This window comes from Sander lucioperca, chromosome 6 (genome assembly GCF_008315115.2).
Source record: "Sander lucioperca isolate FBNREF2018 chromosome 6, SLUC_FBN_1.2, whole genome shotgun sequence".
Classification (NCBI taxonomy): Eukaryota; Metazoa; Chordata; class Actinopteri; order Perciformes; family Percidae; genus Sander; species Sander lucioperca.
Genome location: NC_050178.1, coordinates 8,748,117 through 8,774,615, shown reverse-complemented (window position 1 = coordinate 8,774,615; position 26,499 = coordinate 8,748,117). Strand labels below are relative to the sequence as shown.

The window sequence follows — 26,499 nt, the reverse complement described above, 5'->3', positions numbered from 1 at the left end:
CCCCCTAAAAATGATCTATTTGTTTATTATTATTCTGCTAAGTTCATAGTTGTCATAGTGTATTAGGGGCCGCTCCAGCCCCTCATATATTATTGACTGGGGTGACTCCCTGACATCACTGATGACATCATTCCTGGTGCTGTATAAAAGACTGGTTCGAGGACTGAAGCCTATCAGAGACCCTCAGCTGCTCTGTGTACTGTAGCTTGATCATCATGCGTGAAATTGTACATCTGCAAATTGGACAATGTGGCAACCAGATCGGCTCAAAGGTAAAAATAAATAAATAAAATACTTCTTCACTGTTAAAGTTATAATGTGGGTGATTCAACTCACTGTTAGAAAGACAATTACCTTTTTTGTTACGCTAGCCGAAATAAAATGAGGAAATGTTTTAATGTAAGTATTTAAGATTATATTTAATGTACAGTATGTCTAAAAATATATATTCTTATATTTCTTTTACATTTTTAAATGATGCTGCATATTTTGATTTGCACTGTTCCTTTGCATGGAGCCACAAACAGTTGTGAGTGACACAGGGATGATTGACAGGGTGTACACTGTCAAGCATTCAAGGAAAAGATAAGGGCAAAAGCGAGGCTGGCATGGGTGGGTCATTTTTTATCATTGCTAACACAAAGCAAGAGAGAGGAACTACAAGATAATACAGAAAGTAACACATTATGCTGCTTGACATTGAACATGGCAGTATGAGAATCAGTAATCAAGTAGTTATTCTGTTAAGTATATTTATTATTTTATCGTGCACATCAGATATTCTTAATCTGGTCAGAACAAGTGCCACAGATTAATAAATTGGGATGCATTTTAACATGTAATTATCTGAGAAAGAGTCAGGGTAATCATAGTTTTATCAGCCATACACTGACTGAATAGGTACACACAGATAAAACAATTATACTTATGCCCAACTGCATATAAAATCTCCATATAAGCAACCATATAAACACCTAGAGGTGTAAACCACATAAAGATAATTGTCTGATATTTGCTGTGCATTAATAATCTGAAAAATTCTTTCATTTCTTAAACAGCTAAACTCTTACAGTTATATCTTATTATTACTGTTATTTTACGTTAATCTGTTGATGTTATTATGTTGATTTCCCACTTTGTCTTTCTAGTTTTGGGAAGTGATCAGTGAAGAACATGGGCTCAATGCAACAGGTATCTATGAGGGAGACAGCAACCTCCAACTGGAGAGGGTCAACGTCTACTTCAATGAGGCACATGGTAAGAAGAGGTTACTGTACATACACTGTTCATTTAACAGCCGACACTAATTCAGTTTATTCCATGAGCATAGTGGTTTACCAATCACTTACCAATTCTTATTTTTAAATAATACTGTTCTTAAACTTTGACACAAAAGAGTGAGGACCTACATAAATTCAGGATGCACATTTCCTGATATTTAAGTATTTAAGTAATTAATTTACATTCTGTTTGCAGGTGGTAAATATGTCCCCAGGGCCCTGCTTGTTGACCTGGAGCCTGGTACGATGGACAGTGTAAGAGGAAGCCGCATCGGGGCTCTTTTTAGACCAGACAACTTCATCCACGGTGAGACAAATGACGAAACAGTCATACTGGGAAATACCTGCTACAACTGTCTTGCTTTTATGGCTTATTTGAAGGCATTTTTTATTAATATGTGAAAAAGGAAAGACACAACTAAACTATAAACACTCGTGGTAGAGCCGTATTTGATGCGTTGGTGCCTCTGAACTGGTGTAAAATGTTTCATAAATCTCAGAGCGGAGGATAATGTCAACACGTGAAAGAACATGTAATGTGTCAAATTGAAAACAAAAACATCAGCTAATTAGGACTTGCAAGTATTTAACCAAAGAGAAGAGGAAACATATTAACTGACAACATACAATTGAGATCTTAATGCAACGCAACATTCCACTTATGAAGAAGAAGCACAACTTTTTTTTATATTTTCATTTTTGCAATAGGTATAATATGTCTAATTTTATTGAAAAGTCAGAGGATTTTATTTATTTTGGTGTAACAGGGAACTCAGGAGCTGGGAATAACTGGGCAAAGGGCCACTACACAGAGGGAGCGGAGCTGGTGGAGCAGGTGATTGACAGAGTGAGGAATGAGAGTGAAAGCTGTGATTGCCTGCAGGGCTTCCAGCTGGTTCACTCACTGGGGGGTGGCACCGGCTCTGGCATGGGAACCCTCATCATCAACAAGATCCGAGAGGAGTACCCTGACCGCATCATGAACACCTTCAGCGTCATGCCCTCTCCTAAAGTCTCTGACACAGTGGTGGAACCCTACAATGCCACCCTGTCAGTCCACCAGCTCCTGGAGAACACAGACGAGACCTTCTGCATAGACAATGAGGCCCTCTATGACATCTGTTTCCGCACGCTAAAACTGACCACGCCGACTTACGGGGACCTCAACCACCTGGTCTGCATGACCATGAGCGGGGTCACGACCTCTCTGAGATTCCCCGGACAGCTCAACGCAGACCTGAGAAAGCTGGCTGTCAACATGGTGCCTTTCCCTCGCCTCCACTTCTTCATGCCAGGCTTTGCCCCCCTGACGCCCCGTGGCAGCCAGCAGTATCGAGCCCTCACGGTGCCTGAGCTCACCCAGCAGATATTTGATGCCCGCAACATGATGACGGCGTGCGACCCAAGGAGAGGGCGGTACCTCACGGTTGCTGCCATCTTCCGTGGTCGGATGTCCACCAAACAGGTAGAAGAACAGATGCTTGCAATGCAGCAGAAAAACAGCAATTACTTTGTGGACTGGATCCCACATAACGTCAAGGTTGCCGTGTGTGACATCCCACCCCGAGGCCTCAAAATGTCCTCCACCTTCATCGGCAACAACACAGCCATTCAGGAGATATTCCGGCGTGTGGGCGAGCAGTTCTCCCTAATGTTCAAACGGAAGGCTTTTCTCCACTGGTATACAGGGGAAGGTATGGATGAAATGGAGTTCACTGAGGCAGAGAGCAACCTCAACGACCTGGTGTCAGAGTACCAGCAGTACCAAGACGCCACCGCTGATCTAGATTGGGAAGTGGAGGAGGAAGAAGTGGAGGGACCTGCATTATCAGCTACAGCAATGGTTCAGTCTCAGATGGAAGTTAAACTGGAAACAGTGACTGAAATGAGCAAAGACGCTGTGGACGAGTAGAAGACGTAGGGCATACAGTGTGGTTTGTAGGTTTGACAACTTGTCGGAAAGGATATGGATAATATGTGGGATTGTTAGTCTGAAAAGGAAATTTAATTTTTGTGTTTAATTTAATATGGTTGATTTAGACAGCCTTTACTTGATAAAAGATGCTGTGACATATTTAAACAATAGTGCTTGTTGTCTTTTATGTATTCTTCAAATGACTTGTATGCTTTGCTTTTGAGAAGTTTTTTTTCTTTTATATTAAATATTTTAAAATTGTGGACATTGTGCATGTATATAAGGATTTTTTTATGTTACGCAAACTTTATATAATCCACAGCCATAAAAAATGAAATTGTGATGTTAACACTGTCCAATATTTTCTTTCAGACCTACAATAAATGTTGCATTGAGTTTTTTTTGTATCTTAAGTTACGATGGACATTAAAAACAATAAAACCAAAAATGGATTGGGAATACATTTAATATAACACTAAAACACTACAAAAATACTTTCCCTTTCATTGAGTTTTATCATTTGAACACTTAAACTGGACTAAAAGCAACTAAACACTGCTCCAGTGATAGGCAGTAGGCTCTGACAACACAGTGACACTGACAGCCGTTCAAGGCTGTCACACAATTTCCTACAACTGTTACAAGTCTGGGACATAGAGATTACACATAACTTGGCCAGAGTGTCTGCAATCTGAGATAAGCACACATGACGTGGGGATGCCTGCACTACTGCACTTAAGTCAACTACTCACACATACACAAATAAAGATAATATACTGCATGTAACCCACATCTGAATATGGGTTATGGTGACGCATGCAGTATTGGCTCACCGAGGCCAATCTGCTTAAAGTTACAATGTGGCAATGAGGTCAAAAGGGGATAGAAGCTCTAAACTTATTACATGTGCCAGGATAATATGCAACAAAATGTGACCAAAAAAATTAGTTATCACTTTTGCCAATACTCACTTGATCCCGACAGGCAGCATTAATAATGTTGTATCAAGTGTAATGTATAACCACAGATTATTATATATGAGCTGTCAATCTCAGATAAACAGAATATAAGATACTTCTATTCTTTTTTTTTTTTAATTAAGTAAAGAAAAAGACAACTCACAAGAAAAAGCTAAGATTAAAAGAAAGTCTGAGAAAACAAACAGAACTAAAGCAGACACGTTTTTTCTGCTTGTCCTATCCTGTTAATCATCTCAAGACCTCTCAGATTCATGATGTCCCGACCCGCTGTTGACAATGTTTGAAAATGATCAAGGCTGGTTTCTGTAAATTAAGTCATAGAAATCTTAGCCTAACGTTATTCTCTTCAGGCGGGTGTTAACAGCAGTGGTGAGTAAAAATGAATAACCGATTAAATATTGCACCTAAATAGCCCACTGTCGTGTGTTCCGGAAATAATGGACCCAAATGCAGAGAGATCAGGCAGGCAGGCAGGAGGAGATCGAGTAGGATTTATTTTAGCAAAAACAAAAAACCACAGCAACAAAAGGAGTCCTCAAGCAGTAGGCAAAAAACATCCAAGGAACAGAAAAACTAGAACAGGGAATCCGGAAGGCAAAACTGAAGACAGCACAGGACACAAACTGACAGGGAAAAGACACAAAACGATCTGACACCAGACAAAGGGAACACAGGGGCTAAATAAACCAAGTAACGAGAAGACGCAAGACAGGTGACACCAGGGCTGGGGAACAGGTGGAGCACATCAGACAATCACACAGGCGGGAAAACACAAAGTAAAGCTAGACAAGACAAGACAGAAAACAGACTATCAAAATAAAACAGGAAACCAGAACAACAGACAGGAAACATGAAATAAACTAAACACAGAGACTTGACACAACAAGATAAGACACAACAGAAATATGCAAAACAAGAAACATACAGAAATCTACAAACAAGACAAAAGAAATATCCAAACAGGTAATAAATCTACAAACACAGGGAATATAAACAAATAAACAATAAAGACAACAGAAATGAACAAATAGGTAACAGAAATAACCCAAAACCATAACACCCACATAGGCTATATATTAGAGCAATGCCCACATTTGCTATTATGCATAAAGATTTGACCATTGAGTTGATGCTGTTGCGTCAACAGCCCGCTGTCTCTCCTTCATTCAAGGTTGCAGAGAACTTTCAACCTTCACTGAGCTGAATTATGCAACATAGTAAATGGCTATCCCCATACTGTAGTAGGTTAGTGAATAGGACATATTACTGCATGCTGTAGGTTAATGTGGAGAGCGATGCTCATATAAGCCTAGTTTTAGTCGTTCGTCAGTTGTCAAGTTAAATATAAAACAGGCCTATATTTCTTTCAGATGTCCACAGTGTCAGTGGACTAATGCGGCATGTAGACTAGCGGAAATGCGTAACTATAATACTCCCCATGTGACTGCTGTGGTACAGTGGGAGGGGACTTGCAGTTGTCCTGGTACACTGATTTCAGTCAGTGTGACTGAGTCTACCTCCCGGCTTATCTGTGCCTCGACTCCGGCATCAGTAGCATCTGTCAGCTAGTTAGTTAAACCATGAAGATCTGGGCATCAGAGCACATATTTAAGTAAGTAGCCTAACGTTAGTCTATTATTAAGATATGTAAATTGCTTTTTCGTCCGGTGATGCAACCGGTGATGTGTTAGAGATGGTCCGGCTGTTCATTGTCTGGTTCTGCTGACTTCGTGTTTAATCCGGTGAACACACGCATGGTTTATGACAGAAAACTTTAACAAGAAAACGCTGCTAACTATAACTTAAGTGTTACTAGCTACGTTAGTATGCTAACGTTAGTAGTAGAAGCTTACTAACTATACTAACGTTATACGGTAGCCAGATTTCCCTCCGCAGTCAGTGGCTTTTTCTTTCAACGAAATATTGTATGAGGCACGCAATAACGTACTTATTTTTTAATTTTTTAAATAAATGTAAAAACGTATGAAATGTGAATCATGGATGCACGACTATCGTTACAGAAAAGCGCTGTCAAATTGTGTAACCAGCCGGTCAGGGCCAACCCCCCGCGCGGGTAGATGCTAGATCGCATCCAACTGCGGTCACACTTTTACTTCAACACAAATCAGTTTATATTTTACATACACTCTTGGTAGCCTTGTTGATGTTGTTAATAATTTCTCCCAAATTTCGGATCACATTAAATCGTGTAGTTTCTGATTTAGAAGCCTCATTGGTGATTTTGCTGCTAACAATCATTCCACTGCTAACATTAGAGCGGTCAGGGAAACCTGTAATCTTGATTGCCGATGTTGTTACTGTCTCTTCAATTTCGGATCACATTGCTTCAGGAACATGCCCAGGTGTGTAGTTTTCGGTTTAGAAACCTTAATTGGTGATTTGTTATGGTAGAAAGTGCCGCTATATAGCTACTCCGTACAGTCTGTCTTCAGCTGCAAAGACGGACAGGATATTGACGCCTGCGCAGTATGCTCATGTGATGACGTCGACACATGTATCGGGTGCGATCTAGCATCTAATCCCAGCGCGCGACCTTTCCCCTATATTCCTTTTGCCGTGACTGCTTCGGTCTGCTTGCGTCACTTACATTGGCGCGTTCACGCGGTTCACGCGTCTCCGTGGCAACCTTCCATCTCTCAATGCCACCACCAAATAATCATTTCAGATGAGTCGAATACATCCTTGCATTCGACTCATCTTTACCTTACATTGCTATTTAAAAAAAAATTGCCTGATATTAATGAGATTGTTTAATGAATTGTTGGTGCCCTCAGGTCGGTTAATTTGCTAAAATTGTCACAAAAGTAGTAGTGAGCGAGTTCAAATCCTTGTGAAAAATAGTAAGTTTTACCAAATTTCCCCACTGGGGATCAGTAAAGGTATATCTTCTCTTATCTTAATATCTGTAATAATACTCCATCATATGATAAAGTCCTGCATTGAGTAATGTTACCTAAGTGAAAACATGTATGCAATATTAGCAACATGTAGGCTACTTAAATACCAAAGGGAAAACTACTCAGTGCAGAAATATTGCTATTACATATTAATGTAATTATTACCACTGACACATTAATGCATTTTACTGATGTAGTGGTTGGTCAATTTTTTTTCAACTATTTCATATGCCATAGGATAGTTTAATCTGTACCAATGTATCATATTTTATGAGATAATTGTATATGTTGTATGTAAAATTTGAATTTGTAAAGTATCTAGTAACTACAGCCCTCAGATAAATATAATGGAGCCAAAATTACAAAATTTCCCTCTGAAATGTAGTGAAGAAGTTCAAAGTACTATGAAATGAAAAGACTTAAGTAAAGGACAAATATGCCTACTTTGAAATTGTACTTGAAATACGTAAAGTACTTCAGTATTATTAACTAAGATTGTAGGGTATTCAATTTTTATCATGAAAATAAGAAGTCCACTTGGATATCACAGTTTTTTGTTTTCACTTTTGTCACTTTTAATCGTAAAGACATGTCTATAAATGCTTTAACTCAATGTCAGATTGTCAGTTAGTCAGTCTTATCATTTGTATACTACTATATTACTTTTTTTCCCCAGCCATCCTTGGGAGACGGTGACCAAGGCTGCCATGCAGAAGTATCCCAACCCCATGAACCCCAGTGTGATCGGAGTGGATGTTTTGGATAGAGGCATCGACAAACAGGGACGCCTCCACAGTAAAAGACTGCTTAGCACAGAGTGGGGTCTTCCATCCATAGTCAAATCTGTGAGTTTCAAATCCCAAACTGTGTCAGCAGTATAGGTCTGCAGTCTAGTCTTAAAAACCTCTCTGCAGTAACTAGGGCTGCACAATTAATTGCAATTGTATTGAAATCGCAATATGGACTAGTGCAATATCCAAATTGCAGAGAGGTGCAATATTTGTTAAAGGCAAAATATGTGTCAAACCATTCTGAATGAAGTGTTGTGGTGCTGCAGAGACGTCCCGGCCTACACATCCTATCCTACAGACTACAGAAAATATCCTTATTTGGTACAGATCCTCGCAAAAATCACACTCTAATCACTTTATTTTTTTAAATATAATTTTTGGGTGAAAATGACAATAATGATACAAAAATGATCATTCCCTCCAATATTGTGAATCATATCGCAATCGTGATATCAGTCAACATAATCACAATTAGATATTTTCCTCATATTGTGAAGCCCTAGCAGTAACCTTGTAGTTTAACTGCTTTGGTCACACTTAAAATGTACACATGACTCTAAATAAAAAACACATGACCTGACGTGGGAGATAGTGCAGGTTAATGCTTTCCAGCCTTCCGTGACCTATAGTCCCAAGGCTATTCCTGTCCAGAGGCAGCAGCAGCAGCAGACCTGGTTGGTTATGAGCCCAGAGGCAAGTTCATGACTGTGTGCCATGGCTCGTGTTGTCCAGGACATGCTAGTGCCATTTTTGTCATTGTTATGGCTCGTGTTGTACATTGCTGAAATGTAACCTACGACAGCATGTGATGTAACTTTCCATCTCTGTCTGCTGGGTTATCACTAGTGGTCACTAGAATAGAAAGCAGTGACGGAGGCCTCTGGATTTCTGCAACAGGCCATTTGAACTTATATCATGTGTTAGCCTATGTAAACATTGGCTAATCGGTGTCTGAGAAAGGGCTCGTAGTCAGTGACCTCTATGAATAGCAGCCCCTTTAATTCCAAGGACAGTCTATAACACAGAGCGTAACCCTTAATCAGATTGTCTCAAAGCAAATCACTCCTGAGCCTCAGTGTGTGAGTGTAAACTAGATGCATCATGAAGGTGTCTTTCTGCGACGCCAATTTCCCTCTGTACTCTTTTTGAAGGAAAAACAAATCACTCTTTTATCAATGATAAATGACAGAAACCCCTGTATTACATTGCAACTCAAGCTAGTAGTGCAGATGCTTGTCTATAAGTGGGGTAGTACATCAGATTCATACAGATACAGAAATCTTTATTTTTTTTATTTTAAATTTCATAAAGATATTTTTAGGTTAAACTACACCTACAAGATGCCTCTTATCCCCAGAGGTATGCTTGATGACATATGCAGATTTACTGCATATAATTCATCTGTTATCTCAACTGGCACTGGTGTATTTCTCCTAAAAACACTGATTAAGTAAAAAAAAAAAAAACAAAGTAACATGAAATTGTAAACTTCAGGTAAATTCAGCTCAAGTCAACAGATGATTTGTGTATGAACTGCATACAGGACAAAAAGCTTTGTGTACTTGTGTCACAACAATAAACAAATGAGTAAATCAATAAATAAAGTTACCATTTTGAAAAAATGAAAATGCTGCACACAAAAAAGAACATTGATTGAGTAACATCTACAATGTTTAGCAGTTCATTTCACTTTGTAATAAAGTGTGTTTCTTTCTTTGTCTTCAGATCATTGGTAACTCTCGAACATACACGTATGTTCAGGAGCACACGGTTGTGGATCCCAAAGAGAAGATTTTTGAACTTCAGTCCTCAAATGTGAGTACTAATGATACAAGACACCCATCAACACCCTCCTCTGGCACCCTTGGGTTAATGTTGAAATGTAACCATCAATGTGGTAGTGTGGCTCATGAAACCTTTTTATCTGTCCACAAAACACTATTTTGGATAATGTCAACCAAAAACACCCATCTAGATCCACTTTTTGTGACTTTGTCTGAACACACATAAGCTTAATATTAATGCTGAAAACTCTCTGGAATGAAGTCTTGGTTGTTCCACCAGTCGATAGCTTACGTTTCAACAATTGAAGTTTGTAATGCTGTTTTGAGACTTGTCTGACAACTCTTGCTGTAGGCTGTGGTACTGTACAAAACATTTTATATCTTAACATTGTTACTATTTCCTCTGCAGATCACTTTCACAAACATGGTGTCTGTGGATGAAAAGTTAACATACAAACCACATCCTGAGGATAAAGACAAGTATGTTTTTACATGGCGGTTATTTTTACTGAAGAATCATGGATTTCTGAAGCCATTTGACCATTTTGACCATGACTTTTTGTAACCCTTTTTTAACACTAGAACAATACTGACCCAGGAGGCGATCATCTCTGTAAAAGGAGTCAGTCTCAGCAGTTACTTGGAGGGAGTTATGGCGAGCACCATCTCTGTTAACGCTGGAAAGGTAAGAGATCTCTTAAAACTGTCTTTCAGGTGGGACCCAATGCGTGAGGCCCTTTTCTGGTAGTTCCCAATATGACAAATGTTAAACTAAACATCTGACTGATTATTTTTTGGGTCCTGCACTTTAAATTACATTAATTATCATTTTTGCCCAATTGACAAATGTGCCTTAAGACAGGCCTGTTTTTTTTAGTTACTATAAAATAATAAAACTTTTAGATTTTACCAAACTTTTTTTTAGATGGGAATCTCTTAAAATTAAGCAATGTCTACTTGTGGCCCTTTTTTAAGTATCAGTTGTGAGCAGTTCAGCCAAGGAGTAACATGTCCTTTTTAGATTGTTTAATTTGATGGATGTTTACACGCCCTCAAATAAAAAAAATACAAACATAAACAATATTTCGCAAGAAAAAAAACTGAAAATTTGAAAAAATCTGAAAAAATAAACAGAATTTTGTGTAACAGAATTACATTTTTATCCTAACAAACTAGTTCATACAATGTTTTGTCCGTCCACATGTGAAGGCAAAAGAAAGGCCAGCTATCATGCCATCATAGAGATGACACAATAATCATTCAAAAAGGGATAACACACACAAATAAACCTTAAAGATGTAATTGTGTACCGGAATCATCCTGTGACCCCTCAATTTCTGTTATTTTAGTCATTCTCTTTATATTCACTCTTGGACTAATGCTTTATTTGTTCTTGATCAGGGTCGTGAAGCCATGGAGTGGGTAATCAGGCGCCTAAATGCAGAGATCGAGGAGCTGGCAGCCACAGCACGCGGGACCATACGGACCCCTATGGCCGCCGCAGTCACTGAGAAATGACACCTGCCTTTCTTTTGCAGCATAGTCTGAGAGAAACTTCACGACAGTCCAACCAGCCTCTCTTTATGATGCTCTGATGCCGTTTTGGTGCTCTGGATCTCATATACTTTACTATCTACATTAGATTGACTGAAGTTTAAACACCACTGTTATCTGTGGGTTTGGAAACATGTAGCAAAGAGGTATTCAAGGCACTGGATGAATTGAAAACACAAGAAAAGTGCCAAAGCAGACACCGCACTTTTGGTCCAGCACCCTTTGCCAGCTGTGTTTTCATCTTGCAAATGACCTCAGAAGTGTCCTCTGGCATTAACTCTCTTATTACAGCAACAGACTCATAAGAAAACAAAGTTATGGTGAGATGTATAGGCGTTACTGTTGAGACACGATGGCAGAAAAGAATGTGTGGTTTAGGGAGGAGTCGAGTGTAATGGGGTACATGGAAGGAGTTTCGGGTGTCAAGATTGTAAATAGTTTGGTGAACATCGACAGTGGCACGGCAATAAAATGTTTCAACGTCAGGTTTAGTTCTGTCAAGGAGCCATCACCTCAAACAACGTTTTCTACCGGGACCTCAGTTAAAACAAGACACTGTACCAGGCAAAGTATGTAAGCCTGAATATAAACTGTATTTTGTAATTATGTGATAACTAATATTGTTGGTATTTAAGTGAAATGAATTATCACTATATTTACCATATTTATGTTTTTTAAGTAATGGAGAAGACCTTCTCAAATGCTGCATTAGTATAACTTTGATATAAATCAGTCCGATGTGTGGAGACCGAACAAAGCAGTAAACACTTTTAGTTGCATACTGTCCCTGAACATGTTTACTAAAATCCAACAGTTTTATCAATACGCACGAGATCGTTCTTAATAACACAGCACGTCCTGTCAGTGTGAAGGCTGAAACCATGGCTTTTACTTTTATGTGCACTTACAAAATAGTTATTTTAATGAAGAAAAGCTGCCACATATGCTGATGATGCTGATAATCTGTGAATGTTTTGGTATCGCTGTTTGAGAAACAATTGGCATTGAGAAGGTCTTTCTAAATGTAATGTTACAGCAGTGTGGTGATGGAGAAAGATTTAGTTTCCTTAATATATATTTTTCTACCTGTAACAGGAATATTTATTAAGAGAAGTAGTGAGTTGAAAAAAATCTCATATCACATGCTTAGTTAGGAATTGTAATTTGTGTATTTTGTCCAGGTGCCCACTGGAAAAAAAATGGTTTTACCAACTGCAGAATGTGGCAATAAAATGAAAATATTTGAACCTGTTTAATCTTTAGAAGATCTTTGCCAGTAATTCTTCAAATCAGGTCCTACAATAAAAAGGCCTGGTTACTGAAATCAAATAATTTCAGAAAATGAAATGTTCTGTTTTTGATTTAGCATTTAATATAAGAAATATTTAACAGGGAGTGGATATTTATCAAACTTAATTGTTATTTTCAAGTAGCAATATGGCCTATGTGAAAACATAGTATGTCAAGTGCATATGATTCTGCGAAATAATAGCTTCAGTAGTTGCCTTTGGGAAGCTCAGTCAATAGATGCTCAATAAATGCATTCCAAAAGTCATTATTAACTGAAGGGTGTGAAGGTATGCTCCTCAGGTGCTCCTCTATATTATTAGAGTGAGTCTACATACCTACAGTAGGTGTCGGCCAGTACAACTGCATTCATCTGATGTTAGTCACTTGCTATGAAACTCAATAGTTACATGCTGCCACGCTGTGGCCAAATGCTAGACATGCAATTTCATCTTGAGAAGTAGTGTAAAAAATGGTTTCATGTAATGTAATCTAGGAAAAAAGGTTGGGCCGAAGCCGATTATATGTTGCTGTTTTTAAGTTACTGGCTGGAGAAAAACAGGGTGATGTCATGTGAATGGTTGAAAATATAGTTATTTGAATTATTAACTGTACAGTGTGTGTCATTCCTTTTTCTTTATGTGTGTTAAGTGCATTTTGTATACAACTATGACTACTGAAATACACACAACTCCTGAAACGTTACTACATTACCGTTACGCATAATTATGAATCCTGCTTTATGGCAAGACCCACCCTAGGTAGCAGCCTGATTGGTTTGCACCGTCTTGGATTTTTGCATAGGTCGTAGTTTTTTAATAAAATCCCTCAATACAGCATCTCTGTATCAGTGTAATAGAAAGAGGTGTGTCTGTATTTTTGACGGTGTTGAAAATCATATTGTTGGGATTTGTAAATAACCCTGGTATACCGTAATACCGCCAAACCTAGTCTACAGGAAATATTTAATTCATTTACACTTTGACTCCAATTTCCAACTTTAAAATGATCTGTGGCATCTGTATCACAAAATGTTTCTGAAAAGATGAATCAAATTGTCAATGAGGAGGCAGACTCTGAATGAAGCAGGCATGACCAGAGAGCCTCAGGCCAGGACTTGTATAATAATTTGACAAAGATTATAACAAACAAAAATACACCAGATCTGACCGTCTAAGACTCAGACAAAGAAAGTCAGTTAACAAGAAAAAAGCTGCCTATCTCATACAAAGTGTTGAGGGAAAGGTGTGTAAAAATATGTGCATGTAGCTATAAGGAACTAAACATGGACCACCATCTGTCCACCAGAATCTGGTAAGTCATGCCTTGTTTCATTCAGATTCAGGAGATCCAGGCCTTTAATTGTGTCCACGTCTACAACCACAGCAGCAGATAACTTTATCAAAACAGGAGTGTTGAGAGGATGAAATCCAGGTGTTGGCTTACAGTTTGCAGCAGCTGTATCAGTCTCTTCATGTGACTATACTTTGAATTAACTAAAAAGGTATGTATAAAGGCTTTAGGCCACCCTAAACGTTATTGTAGGCCCAGTTAATTGTATACAATACAGGTAGTGTGTGGTCCCTGCTCCGTCTCTCGTTCAGTTAAAGGGTCCTTGGCTAGAGCTCAGCCTTTTCTGCTGCTGCCCTCTGCTGTTTGGGAGGATTCCCTCTGACGCCACGCTACAGCCCGCGTCAGCCAATGGTGAGCGAGCACAGAGCATTCTCTCCGCCAATCGGAGGCTGTGGTGTATTTAAAGGTTTTCAACAGAGGGACGTTTGAAATTAAACAAGCTGTGTTTGGGGAAGTGTTAGACACCCACATTGAAGTTGAATACGTACGACTTTATAGTTTGGTTTGATCCCTATTTATCTGATTTTAGCTTCGCACAACATTGAACCGGCTTTTAAAAGGAGTCTCCTGTTAACGTTACGCTGAATATTTATGTAACGTCAGCCACAAATAACAATTCACCGAGGTAACTTTAACCACTAACGTTAGCTAGCGAGGGTGAAGCTTCCTGCTTGAGAGCTAACGGGGACGTTGCTCTCGGTTGTTGTACAATAACATTTTTAGGTAAGTAAAGTTATCTTATACTTATCAATAGTATTGTGTTGGATGTTTTGGATACTATGGTTAGCAAAAAGCGAATGTTAGCTTAGCTCTGAATTTCACGTTCTAGTCTATAACGCACGGTAAAGTTAGCCACGCGATGCCCCATGCTAACGTAACATTGTAACATTGTTTAACGTCTCCGGCAGCGTGAATTTCCGAGAAGATTTCCAGGTCTATATTAGCTACGTTATAGAAATGATAGTATGAAAAAAATATTGTAAAATATTGCTACAGTATATATATATATATATATAGAGCTAGCTACAGCATGGGGCAGGCGGCAATTGTGAGCCATAACGTTATACAAGGGTAAAATCTATTTCGTCTTCTAACGTTACCGAGAAGTCTAGTAACGTATTATTATTTTTTTTTAATAATTTTTAAGTTTTGAAAAGTATGACATTTTTAAATGGAAAATGTGTGGGAACCATTGTGATAATAACGCCAGCAGTTAATGTTCATTTCGTACATTGAGACAATGTAGCTGAAGAAACAATGACCCTGGAGTGTCTAACTACGGTTTAATAACTATAACGTTAACGTTACTATCTTTGTGTCGGTGATTTTACCTTTTTATTGTTGTTGCTCTAAACCCTATATTAAGTGTTTATGATTTGTTTGATTCCAAATGAAGCAACCTCCACTATTTTTTTTTCCAGAAAATGGAGTCTTCTGCCAGGTTTAAGCTGACAAAGGACATGAAAATTCCAAGGCCCGAAGTAAAGGTGAGGCATACTATTACCATGACCATACAATTGAAAAAAATATGAAATGAATGCTGACTTTTCTGAGCTTTTGTCATTGTATATTGATGTTGATACGTTGAGCTTTCAACTTAAAATTGTAGTGCACGTCACAGTCTCTGCACACTTTACAGGTTTAAAATTATAAACACCAGACCCATGGCTATGAGTAGGCATGCACATACAGGCAGAAACCCAAACATACAGCTATACAGCTGAGTGTTAATAGAACAGAATTGGGGTTTAGGATTTAAGAGCCAATACAAACGTAAACGTTAACTAGTTGTCAAAGAAGAATCAGTTGAGTGTTTAACCAGCTAGTAAAATGGTTAGGGACCAAAGCACATAGAGAAAAGATGGGAGGCTTCATTGTTCTTTTTTTTTTTTTTTTTTTTTTTTTTTTTTAAGAGCCAGTTTATTCAGTGTTTGGTGATTATCTTTGATTACAGTCAAACGGTGATGGGCCTAAGCGGATTCCAGTGTCACAGCAGTCACAGATTGCTGTTGTTACACCAACTCCACATCATCGGGTTCTAGGTGTGTCGAATGGACCTCAGCGCATTCAGAGGCCTATGAGCCACCAGAAACCAGCATCTCATGCCTCTGTTGCTATCAAGTCCACACACCCCGCTAATCAGAATGTGAACCCTTCTACTCATGATTCACCACTGCCCAAACGTGTTTCTCAACAAAACCAACCAAAAACGCAAGACATGCGCAAGGTTAACCCGGAGCTGGCCAAACCACCAACAGAACCGGCAAAGCTGGAGAAGCCCCAAAGTAAGCATAATGCAAAGTGTGTGTGTGTGTGTGTTTTAAGTGGTTCTGGATCTTAAAATGTGTGTATATATATATATATATTTTTTTTTTTACTCCCTTTTGTTAGACAAACCTGCCGTGAAGGATTCTGCAAACACCTCTTCATCAAAGTATGTCTAAGCATGATTCACTATACTTTTTTTTTTTACATATGTAGTCTTTGGTAAGATTACAAATTGTGTTGTCTGTAACTATGCACATTTCTGCTCACACAGCAAGCGGTGGAGCCTGGAGAATTTTGACATTGGCCGTCCCCTAGGAAAGGGTAAATTTGGCAATGTCTACATGGCCAGAGAGCGACAAAGTAGGTTCATCTTGGCCCTGAAGGTGCTCTTCAAGAAGCAGCTAGAGAAGGCCGGGGTGGAGCACCAGCTGAGGAGGGAAGTGGAGATCCAGTCTCACCTCAGGTAATGTTGCGTTTAAATTATGTGCTGTAATGCCCAATATGAAATCTGACTGTAGTTGGGCATTTTGACACAGTGGTCATCTTAATTATTACATTTTAAAGGGACGTTGGTTGCTGCTAACCTGATTTCTGAATCACCGGTAAGACAAACCTGCTTAGGGCGTTTTCACACATGAAAGTCCGGACCAAGGTTCATGTTTTTGTTACATTGTATACATTTGATCCGGTAAGTTTTGGTTTCACACTGCAGTTATGCAAGCGCACTAAAGATCTATACGTGACAAAACTACGTTCTGCCGTCATCACATACGTGAGCTGCGTCTCCAGATACTTCTAATTGATTGGTTTGTAGACGGGCTTCCCCGTCCTCTCGTCTCCTCTCTCGGTGTCGGAGTTTTTTCAGCTGACTGCTGCTCTCCCCTACTGCCGCGGCTCTTTTTGCTTTGTTGTGATGTTGAGAAGCAAGGCACTGGAACTTTCTGGAGAATTTATTCAAAGATAAACGGAAACCTACACTGTACATTTACTACCACTTAACAAATAAACTACTGATGTATTCTCTGCTCTGATAGCCGACAGCTGTCTGCTCTGAGCGCATTCACCGTCACACTCATGTAGCCTACACACTAAGCACCGAGCTATTCCTTAAAGGAGCTATTCCCCGGTCTTGTAACACAAGGAGAGCCTTCTATTTGGTCCGAAAGTCTGAACCATCCAAAAAATGCTTTCACACTGTAAACGAACCAGACCATGGTTCAGTTTGGTCCGGACCGAGACCACCTCTTTTGGTCGGACCAAAATTTGGTCTTTTGATCCGGACCGTGGTCCGGGGGAGGTTTCACACCTCTAATTTTGGTTCGGATCAAACTGAAAAGTCCGAAAGTCCGGACCAAATGAGGTATGTGTGAAAACGCCCTTAGTTTTGTTGGCTGGTACAAGGTCGATGTTACAAACACAAACTCAAATCATATGAAGAGGGGAAAAAATGGAAATGTCTAGTCACCTCAGTTCTCAGCAGCCACTGCTACATACTAGAAGAGAACTTTGCAATGTTGACAGTAATTGCCACATGGAATTGATGCTAAACTTGAATACTGAAATATCCTCTTCTAACTCATCTTTTAAAGAGTGACCAAGACAAACTGAAGTGAGTGGGGTGTTTTTTGGGATAATTATGTACATATTTGTAAATATGTTGGTTTGATGTGTAAAAGCTTCTATGAAGCAGCCGCTGGCGTCATTTAGTTCGCCTTTGCTCTTTTGAAATAGTTTGATACCCAGAATGCTCCTCTGCCTCGCTGTCCTGCAGGCACCCGAATATCTTGCGCCTCTACGGTTACTTCCATGATGCGTCTCGTGTGTATCTTATCCTGGAGTTTGCACCCAAGGGGGAACTGTACAGTGAGCTGCAGCGCTGTGGATGTTTTGATGAGGCCAGAAGTGCCACAGTAAGTGCCAATTAAAGTAAAATTGAATTGTCAAATATATACGTTGCTATCAAATGAGCAATTGACATCACCAACTTAAACGCATGTGTATTTATTTATTTATTATTCAGGGAAACAAATGCATTCATATAAGTTGTATACTAATTCCATATACCAGTAAATTCGTGTTCAGTGGTTGAGTTTATTGAACGTTTCAAAGTTTGAGAGGATGCTGTCAAATACACTTGACCTGTGAGGCATGTTGTATTCACCATGCTTATGTGCTGTTCTAGTACATCATGGAGCTGGCAGATGCTCTCAACTATTGCCACTCCAAGAAGGTGATCCACAGGGACATCAAACCAGAGAACCTGTTACTTGGGGCCAACGGGGAGCTGAAGATTGCCGATTTTGGCTGGTCTGTTCACACACCCTCCTCCAGGTATGCACACGTGCTTTTGTACAAACAACACTTTTGTTGTTTAACCTTTTTTGTTTAATGAAGTATTGAATCTGTAGAGGCCAGTAGTAGTGAAACAGTGGAATTGTAATGTTTTTTTGCGTTGCATTTGCAATTGACTTGTTTGGCTTCAGTGTCTGTGCTCATGTTAGGAAATGGTTCCCCTTTTGTCTAGACTTTTTTTTTTTTTTTTTTTCTTCATCCATTTCTCTTCCCTTGTTCAGGAGATCCACGCTGTGTGGAACGCTGGACTACTTGCCTCCTGAGATGATTGAGGGGAAAACTCATGATGAAAAGGTGGACCTGTGGAGTCTGGGGGTCCTTTGCTACGAGTTCCTGGTTGGAAGTCCCCCCTTTGAAACAAAAAGTCATGAGGAGACCTACCGCAAAATATCAAGGGTAAAGCATAGATGGCTAGACACCCCAACAACTGACATACTCTATTGTCGAGCTGCAGAGTTTCAGAACTGTCCCCTTTTTCATCCCACTTGAGTTTGCAGGCCTGCACTACAATTTTGTTTATAATTGCTGTTTTAATCTTTGTACAATTTCTTTTTTTTAAATTTTTTTTTTTGTATTTTATCATCCAGGTGGAGTACACTTACCCTGCACAGTCCACTATTAGTGCGGGAGCCAAAGACTTGGTTGCCAGGCTGCTGAAGCACAACCCCATGCACAGACTGTCCATCGAGGGAGTCCTGTCCCACCCCTGGTTGGTTGAGAGCGCCACCAAGAAACCCACAACCCTGAACAAGCAAGAGTCCCCCCAGTGAGCCACTTTGTTCCCCTCCACCCAACACCTGAGGTCTGTACGTGTGAGGGCGGAGTAGTGCGGAACACATGCTGTACAACGGTGTGAAACATGAACACCAGTGTGCAAATGATTTATCAGAAGCTGCTTGTCTACAAAATCACTGCATGTGGATGTTTATGTCTGCAGGCATCTTAAGCCACTTTGTGGTTGTTTTTTTTGTTTTTAATCTTCTTATCCTTTTTCTTTTCTTAACAGTGGCATTCTATTGCCTGTAAATATTTCACTGTTTTTGTGTAATTATGAGAATTTTATTGAGTTTTTCAAAAATGGTATTACTTGAAATAAAAAACTAACTTTTGTGGATATATATCTTGGGAAATTAAGCAGTATATATATTTAAGTATGTTATGTTTGTCTTATGTGCACATACGCTCTTGTAAATTGTCTTAAATACTTTATAAGCAAGACTTAGCGCTATATGTCCAATGAGCAGCATGCTTCCAATATCACCCCCCCACACCTTTTATGCTCTTCCAGTGTCATGCAGCCAGCAGATGGCGCCAGAATACTAGTAGAGTTAGATTGTTTGGTAGTATTAATTCCACGGTCACCTCTTTCACTCAGTTAAATTTCTGCTACAATAAAATGTTGAAATCTAAAGTTGGCAATTGAATAATTAAAGACTTGTATCCATAAGATTGCATCACAAATAAGTGGGGAATAGAAATTGGTCTTTTTTTTTTTTAAATGAGTCGAAGGGAATGTTCGTGATACACTTAATTAGAGGCAGGGACTGAAATTTAAGATTTGAACAAAATGATCAAATAATGAAAAGAGATCCCACAAAGCTGGTACCTGGCCAGTAAAAGGCGAAAAGATATTTAAGAAGGGGAAAAAAAAAAATTCTAGCGTGATTAATGGTAATGTAATCGTTAAAACGACTACATGGTATCTCTGTAAGGTACATAATGCTGAGAAGCCTACTGCTATAATTTTTCTGTTTTGAAGCAATAGCTCTCTCCTGTCCAGTAGGTGGCTCTCCAGGCATGATCATATTTAGTAAAACTGGGAGTTGATTATAGGAGGAAATTCGTCTAATAACTTTGTTAGTTATCTTAGAATTAATTAATTTTATGAATTTACGTCTGTGTGGCTAGTTTCTGTTTGGGCTTCAAGATGTTAGGGTTATGACTATAAATTGTTTGCTTTTTTTATGACTGGCGATGCCTGTCAGTAGGAAATTGTCATACTTATGATTATATTTTTATATATATATATATATATATGGCTTGATTTTGCATATTGAACTAAAGTCTGGGGTACCGCCTAACAAAACTATCGAAGAAGATGTTGATCTACTTAGAGCTAGAGATAGCCTCACTGTGCTTCTAGGCTGTTAATCCGGTGATCACATTAGAAATATGTGATCACGTTTCCCTCTCCTTGCAGTTTCGTTGCATATGAGCTGGCTTTTTTTTTTTAAGATGCTAGTAATTTAAATTGGATACTCCATCCGCGCCATTTGTTTGCACCCGGGAGCTTGATGTTTCAACATCTGGAGATTAGCCCCACTCAGAGAATGAACGGTGTGTCCAGATGTCTGCGCAAAAAAAAAAAAAAAAAATCAACACTGGATTAACAGGTCGACCATAAGGCCTGATGCTGCCTGCAGCAGAAAGTCTGTTGAGATTACTTTTTTTTGAACATGCAGGGATGCAAGGGCCGATGGAAAACGTGTGCTTTCACTTCATATATAGCCAGAACTCTAGAATATATAGCTTAGAAAAAGATGGTAGGATTTGATTAGACAGAGTAGGCCTGTCGACTCTCGTCCCCCTCTCACCAACACCGGGACACTGTATGGTTATTTGATTCTAAGCCACTTGGCCCTCGCAGCCTTTACACGGTGTCAGTTAACCTCAATTTCGATAAAATCAAAAATATAAATACGAGTATATTCTTCATCATTTTCTGTCTTTTATTATAGAGAAAAAAAATACATGTTCTGAACGTTTTTCGTTTTACATAAAACCACACACATTTTTACAATATAATTTCACTTATTTCTTTATTCTTTAATATTAATTTCACGATATATGATAACGACTTTGAGATATACATTCCATCTTTTTGTAACCACAATAACACACTACACATACGGTTTTATAACATTTCCACAGGACCCATTGGATTGCACGGAATGAAAAATGTCTGTATGCACATTTTCCTCTTCAATCTTTTTTCTTTTTTAGATTTTCAGACACCGAATTTTCGTGTGTGTTTTCAAATGTAATGGGGGGGAAAAAGCATTATGGCAAATTGAGTGTGTAGGGTTTCAATATGGGGTCCCCATTTAGCTGAAATTGGGCCAGGGTGTGGGCTTTGAATGTGTATCTCAGGTCAGGTGAATGTTATTGCCGAATTTAAAAGCTCACTAAAATATGGGAGCAAAAAATATCAAAGCATTAACACTTTCACGCAGGATAATCTAAATTTGAAGGAATTGTCATTTCCATATCCCAGTTTCATTATATTTTGTGTGTCTGAAATAGGCCGATCATACATTCAATGCATAGTTTTTATAGCTGCTGTGTACTTTGATATTTTGCATTTCCAGTATTTTAAACTGCTCGGGGAAGGTCCAATTTCCTCATTTCTAACGAAACCTCGCTATTCTTTTACATATTCTATATGCACTCATGTGTTTCTATTGCTGGTTATTGCCATTGTGTTATTTTTCCGTCTTGTGTGTCCACAGGCTTTTTCTGGACTTAACACCACATTCACTGCCCATAATCATATTGAAAATTACCTATAGAAGAAAGTAGCATTTCTATTTTTTTTGTTCTTTTAAAACTCATCTTAAATCACATTATGCTGTCGAAAGTCCGTCCATCATAAACTCGTATAGCGTTACATGAAGTGAAGACTCATGTGGGGAAGCACCACAAGAGCGACGGAAAAAAAAAACTGCCCTTTTTGCAATTGTGTTTAAGGTCAATATTGTAAACGTTCACTCCACTGGAAAATATGTATATGTACGTTTGTTCGCAAATTTTTACAACATGTATTGTGTGTGTTGTGGATGCATTGGATTCCTTCACTACCACGGGATCTATTTCTGTGTATGCGCGCATTTTTTCTGACTTGATGCAAGACTGTATGAGTGCGAAAATGTCCGCGTGTGTTGTGTGCGCGCTTTTTACGCATGAATAAAGCAGAGAGCTGCGCTTGCCGGGAAGTCGTGTTTTCATTTTTCACTAAATGGTGGGATTTGCAGTTAACATCTAGTTCCAGCAATGGCTTTGCATTTACTCTTGTATGTTATATCTGAAGGCCTCTACGAGCCCTTCCATTGAGTGGATAAACCCAGATATGCTGCATATACCTCCTATTACAAAGATGGCGACATCAAAGAAGACCTGGTGCCATAGCAGCTTTCTCCATAAAAGCCTCAGGTGGAAGAGACTGGGAAGCAGAAAGCACAGGCCTGCACCTGTCAGGCTGCCAGTGAGACCCATAAGGAGGGCGAAATGTGGCACAAAGACCGCCATGAGCAAGGTGAACACAACAAGGATACATCGGAGAGTGAGCCCCCAGGGTTTAATGCGTCCATCGCCTCTGTAGCAATCTGGAAAGATCGCACGTCCTCCGTCCTGGAAAAACGATTTCTCTAATACCTCGACAGCAGCGAAAAACGGCAGCGGATACGACAGCAAAGCTTTGGCCACTAGAAAGATGTTGACGACAGCTCTGATGGTTGAGGGCAGGTTGTCTGTGATGACCTCCTTGGTTGCATCAGCCCAGGTCAAGTAGGCCACTAGGGCGAACAGGCCCTTGAGGATGCAGGCAGCGATGTGAGTCCAGTTCATCATGCAGTGGAACTCGCTCGGTTTCTGCATGTTCCCCTCCAGAGACGGCAGGAAGATCTGCGAGGTGTAGCTGAACACGATAATCCCAATGGAGATAGGGAACTTCTTGACATCGATGTAAAACTTGACCTTGTCCCAGGCCCAGTCCCTCGCTCTGGAGAGGCAGTAAGCTATCACCAGGACGTTGATGACAAAGTGGGCCATCGTGCACAGCAAGCTGAACTTGGAGACGGCTTTCAGGCTCCTGAGGAAGGCGCAGGGGAGGAGAGCGATGGTGGCGATGATGGCCCACGACTTCTGGGAAATAGGCATGTTGGGGAAGCTGTTGTACATGAGATTGCCACTGACCACCACATATAGGATGCAAGTCATCACTAGCTCTATGATTTGGGCTACATTCACGACATGGCCACCTAAAGATGGGAATCTGGGCGCGCAGCAGGCGTTGGCAATGTCCACATAGGAGTCCCTCACACGGACGAGCTGCCCGTCTTCGTCCTCCTCATACAGGCAGGCAATTAGGATTTTCCCCGTGTAACAACACACTACGGCGGCGAAAATAATGAGAAAGAGTCCGAGGTATCCTCCGTGCAGGATGGCGTAGGGCAAACCAAGAACGAACATCCCCTATAACCATAAAAAGAAGGACACAAAACATTGTTAATGGCTTAAACTGTTAAGGTTTAGTCACCAAGTAGTAGGCCTGATCATTTATGAATTTCTGAACATATATATATTTTTTATTTTAATTAATCTAATCTTAATAAAACGTGGGCCTTGGCTTTGGTCGGCCTGCCTCTTTAATGGATGTCACTCCCGTTTTCATGTTGTGGGTTTTCCACTTTGCTTTGAGCGCATCCGCCCGCCTCTGACGTCACTACGAACTGGAGGAGACACACTCTGACGTCACGGTGACCGCCATGACCACAGCCATGATAAGGCATTGGGTCGAGGGATTCATGTCGCATCGCAGACTCCACTTTCGAGTATATCCTCGCACTTTAAATGATGGTCAGTATTTTCTGAAATTAAATTTCCTCCACACATACAAATCTTCATGCTACTTATTTCTGTCTGAAAATGCAATTTCCAAGACAATATTGTGACTCATTAGCCTACACTTCATATGTTGCGTAAAGCTGTAGGCCTGTATGTCCAGACATCTTAACTTCATTTCGTACATGGGCTTTATGTTACAGCTGCAATTAATGATGGTTACTTTAAATAGCCCCAATATGATCCAAAAAGATGGGGAAAATAGGATTAAGATATCTACGATCAAAGTCTAAAAAATGATGGTGTCTTTTATAGATTAATTTACTCGTTGCCATGCAGAGTATGAGGTGATCAGGTATCACTGGACATCACTATACAGACAAAGAATGTGGAGGAGGAGTAGGCGGGGAGTCACAGGGCATCAACTCTCCCTTTTTCAGCGCATAGTAACGCCTTAGCTGCTCTGAAATCTCTGCATTGCTCAAATAAAAATATATAAGAATAAAAATGAGTTGGGGTTCAAGAAATCTTTTATTCTTAAACTAAAAGTAATTCCGGTTAATCTTTTTTACAGCATTATTAAAAACAGCAACTAGACGAAGTTGCTTCAAAGGGACAGAACCTGGTGTTTTAAACATGAATATTTTAATAAACCTTTTATACGGTCGCAGGTGTGCGTTTATCTCAAATTTCACAGCTGTTCTGGTGATGCCTCAGCCAATTAGAACAGAGCACCGGAACCGCCCGTTTATAATCCGTGAAGTGCGTCTTTACCTGGATTGCATTCGTGACGTTCCAGCCCGCCTCCCAAGCGGTGATTTTTGGTTTGGCTTCAGTCAACTCGTTCACCAGATCTCCGTCTTTTGAGGCTGAGTTTGGTGGACCGGTGCCGTCCCTCTGGTAGTGGCTGTCCCCATCCAGCGCTTCTCCGCTCCCCTCTCCTCCCATCTCATCGGTTGTCAAAATGTCCATCTGCATGCCTTGCCGGTGGTCGTAGTCCAGGTCATCACAGGCGGCGAAGCCCAGACCCTCCTCGTCGGTGGCGGCCTGGAACCCCATCCTGGCGAACATCCCGCTCACCTTCGCCTGGGATTTGTTGGAGACAGTGGTGGCTGCATTTGACAGTTTATTAGAAAGCTTGCTTCTGATTAACGTCGCCATTTTTCGCTCCTCTCCTAAATTGCAACTGTCTGCAGCTTAATTAGTGTTTTCGTCCTCCAGTCAGTCAAAATGTGAGGCTACTTTGGATGACAGCTCTCGATTTTCTGCATTAGATAAAGCCACGAGGAAAAGCGCAAGTTTTGTTTCAAGACACCGACGGTTTTCAGTTGCTATCTCCACTTATTGTTCAAGGTACGCCTGCTGCTCTTGATTATCCCCAGGTTCATGTCACCTTCAGACGTCGCTGCTCCGTTTCTGCATCTTGGCACTACGCTCTGATGCTTGACGAGTAGCGCACCTATTCAGTCTCTGAGGCAGTTCGGCGGTGTGCGCAAAAGCTTTACGCACGAAGAAAGGCGAGCCACAGGTTTCTGTAGGGCCTATAATATCGTTTTCTTTTGGGTTATAAGGTGGCAGGCAGCGTTTCCAGGAGTTGGTTGTCGGTTTTCAGGTGTCTTTACTGATGCCAATGCGGTACCGTGGAGCCCGGGGGGGAGGCAGGGAGGAGACACGTGTCCTCATCAGCCTGCCAATGCAAAGCACGTCTCCAGCCCTCCCAGTGCCCCACCAGGAGAAAACGGGAGAGATTTGCTGCATTTCTAGGGGAGGTGCTTGCAGAACCCCCACCATCCCTTCCCCAACCCATAATCTATAATACCTCATCCTGACATCCAATGACATTGCAAGGGCCTTAAATCCTGCATAACTTTACGCATATAAAAGAAGGCTGGAATTTGACGAAAACCCCAACTCCTTGGACCAGATAAAATACAAAACTAGGATTTTATTTTTAAGAAATCTAGCATCATTATTTCTTATTAGTTATTCTTTTTAATGAGAAGACGACGTGGAGCACAAAAATAGTAACCCAAGTTGCTTCTGGGATTACATGGATCGGGTTTATAAACCGTGTTGCGTTTGTTGAGGAAAAACAATATTTTGTGTATTTGGTCTTTGCTAATTGATGGTAAGATATAGAACTTGAGATCGCACATATTTTGAAATAGCTTTTCAAAGTGGATACAATTTATTTTTTCATAAATTTAAAAAGTAGTTAGATTTTCTTTTAATCCACCTGCTCTATTTTCAGGCTGAAGTCTTCAGTCAGGACATTCATTCATTCATGCACTCATTCATTGAGTGTCTGTGATGAGGTAGTCTGAGCCATGGTGGTGTTTCCGTTGCGAAAAATGTATATAGCCTATGTAGGCTTATATGCTACGAGATTTGTTTTGTT

At 40.1% G+C, this 26,499-nt stretch overlaps 4 protein-coding genes across 5 annotated transcripts; 3 read left to right on the top strand and 1 right to left on the bottom strand.

The window, feature by feature from the left end:
• The first annotated feature begins 165 nt into the window (after window positions 1-165).
• tubb1 (tubulin, beta 1 class VI) lies at window positions 166-3,544 on the top strand. The gene is made up of 4 exons (XM_031302073.2): window positions 166-272; window positions 1,149-1,257; window positions 1,477-1,587; window positions 2,048-3,544. Exons 1-4 carry the CDS (start codon window positions 216-218, stop codon window positions 3,190-3,192), a joined length of 1,422 nt encoding a protein of 473 aa, XP_031157933.1. The 5' UTR covers window positions 166-215; the 3' UTR covers window positions 3,193-3,544.
• Window positions 3,545-5,529: 1,985 nt separating this feature from the next.
• prelid3b (PRELI domain containing 3) lies at window positions 5,530-13,123 on the top strand. Its single transcript, XM_031301767.2, has 6 exons — window positions 5,530-5,787; window positions 7,770-7,938; window positions 9,610-9,699; window positions 10,078-10,148; window positions 10,251-10,353; window positions 11,070-13,123. The coding sequence occupies exons 1-6, from the start codon at window positions 5,756-5,758 to the stop codon at window positions 11,184-11,186; spliced, it is 582 nt and encodes a 193-aa protein (XP_031157627.2). The 5' UTR covers window positions 5,530-5,755; the 3' UTR covers window positions 11,187-13,123.
• Window positions 13,124-14,278: 1,155 nt separating this feature from the next.
• aurka (aurora kinase A) lies at window positions 14,279-20,049 on the top strand. 2 transcript variants are annotated; one of them, XM_031302105.2, is made up of 9 exons: window positions 14,279-14,585; window positions 15,284-15,349; window positions 15,817-16,147; window positions 16,254-16,296; window positions 16,402-16,593; window positions 17,902-18,040; window positions 18,313-18,461; window positions 18,704-18,878; window positions 19,070-20,049. In XM_031302105.2, the coding sequence occupies exons 2-9, from the start codon at window positions 15,287-15,289 to the stop codon at window positions 19,250-19,252; spliced, it is 1,275 nt and encodes a 424-aa protein (XP_031157965.1). In that variant the 5' UTR covers window positions 14,279-14,585; window positions 15,284-15,286; the 3' UTR covers window positions 19,253-20,049. The 2 variants fall into 2 exon arrangements, with proteins under 2 accessions (XP_031157965.1, XP_031157967.1); XM_031302107.2 differs by having other exon boundaries at window positions 15,259-15,349.
• A 1,144-nt stretch (window positions 20,050-21,193) lies between these two features.
• slc32a1 (solute carrier family 32 member 1) lies at window positions 21,194-25,851 on the bottom strand. The gene is made up of 2 exons (XM_031302075.2): window positions 24,876-25,851; window positions 21,194-23,732 (listed from the first exon to the last, which is right to left on the bottom strand). The coding sequence occupies exons 1-2, from the start codon at window positions 25,260-25,262 to the stop codon at window positions 22,545-22,547; spliced, it is 1,575 nt and encodes a 524-aa protein (XP_031157935.1). The 5' UTR covers window positions 25,263-25,851; the 3' UTR covers window positions 21,194-22,544.
• Window positions 25,852-26,499: the final 648 nt, after the last annotated feature.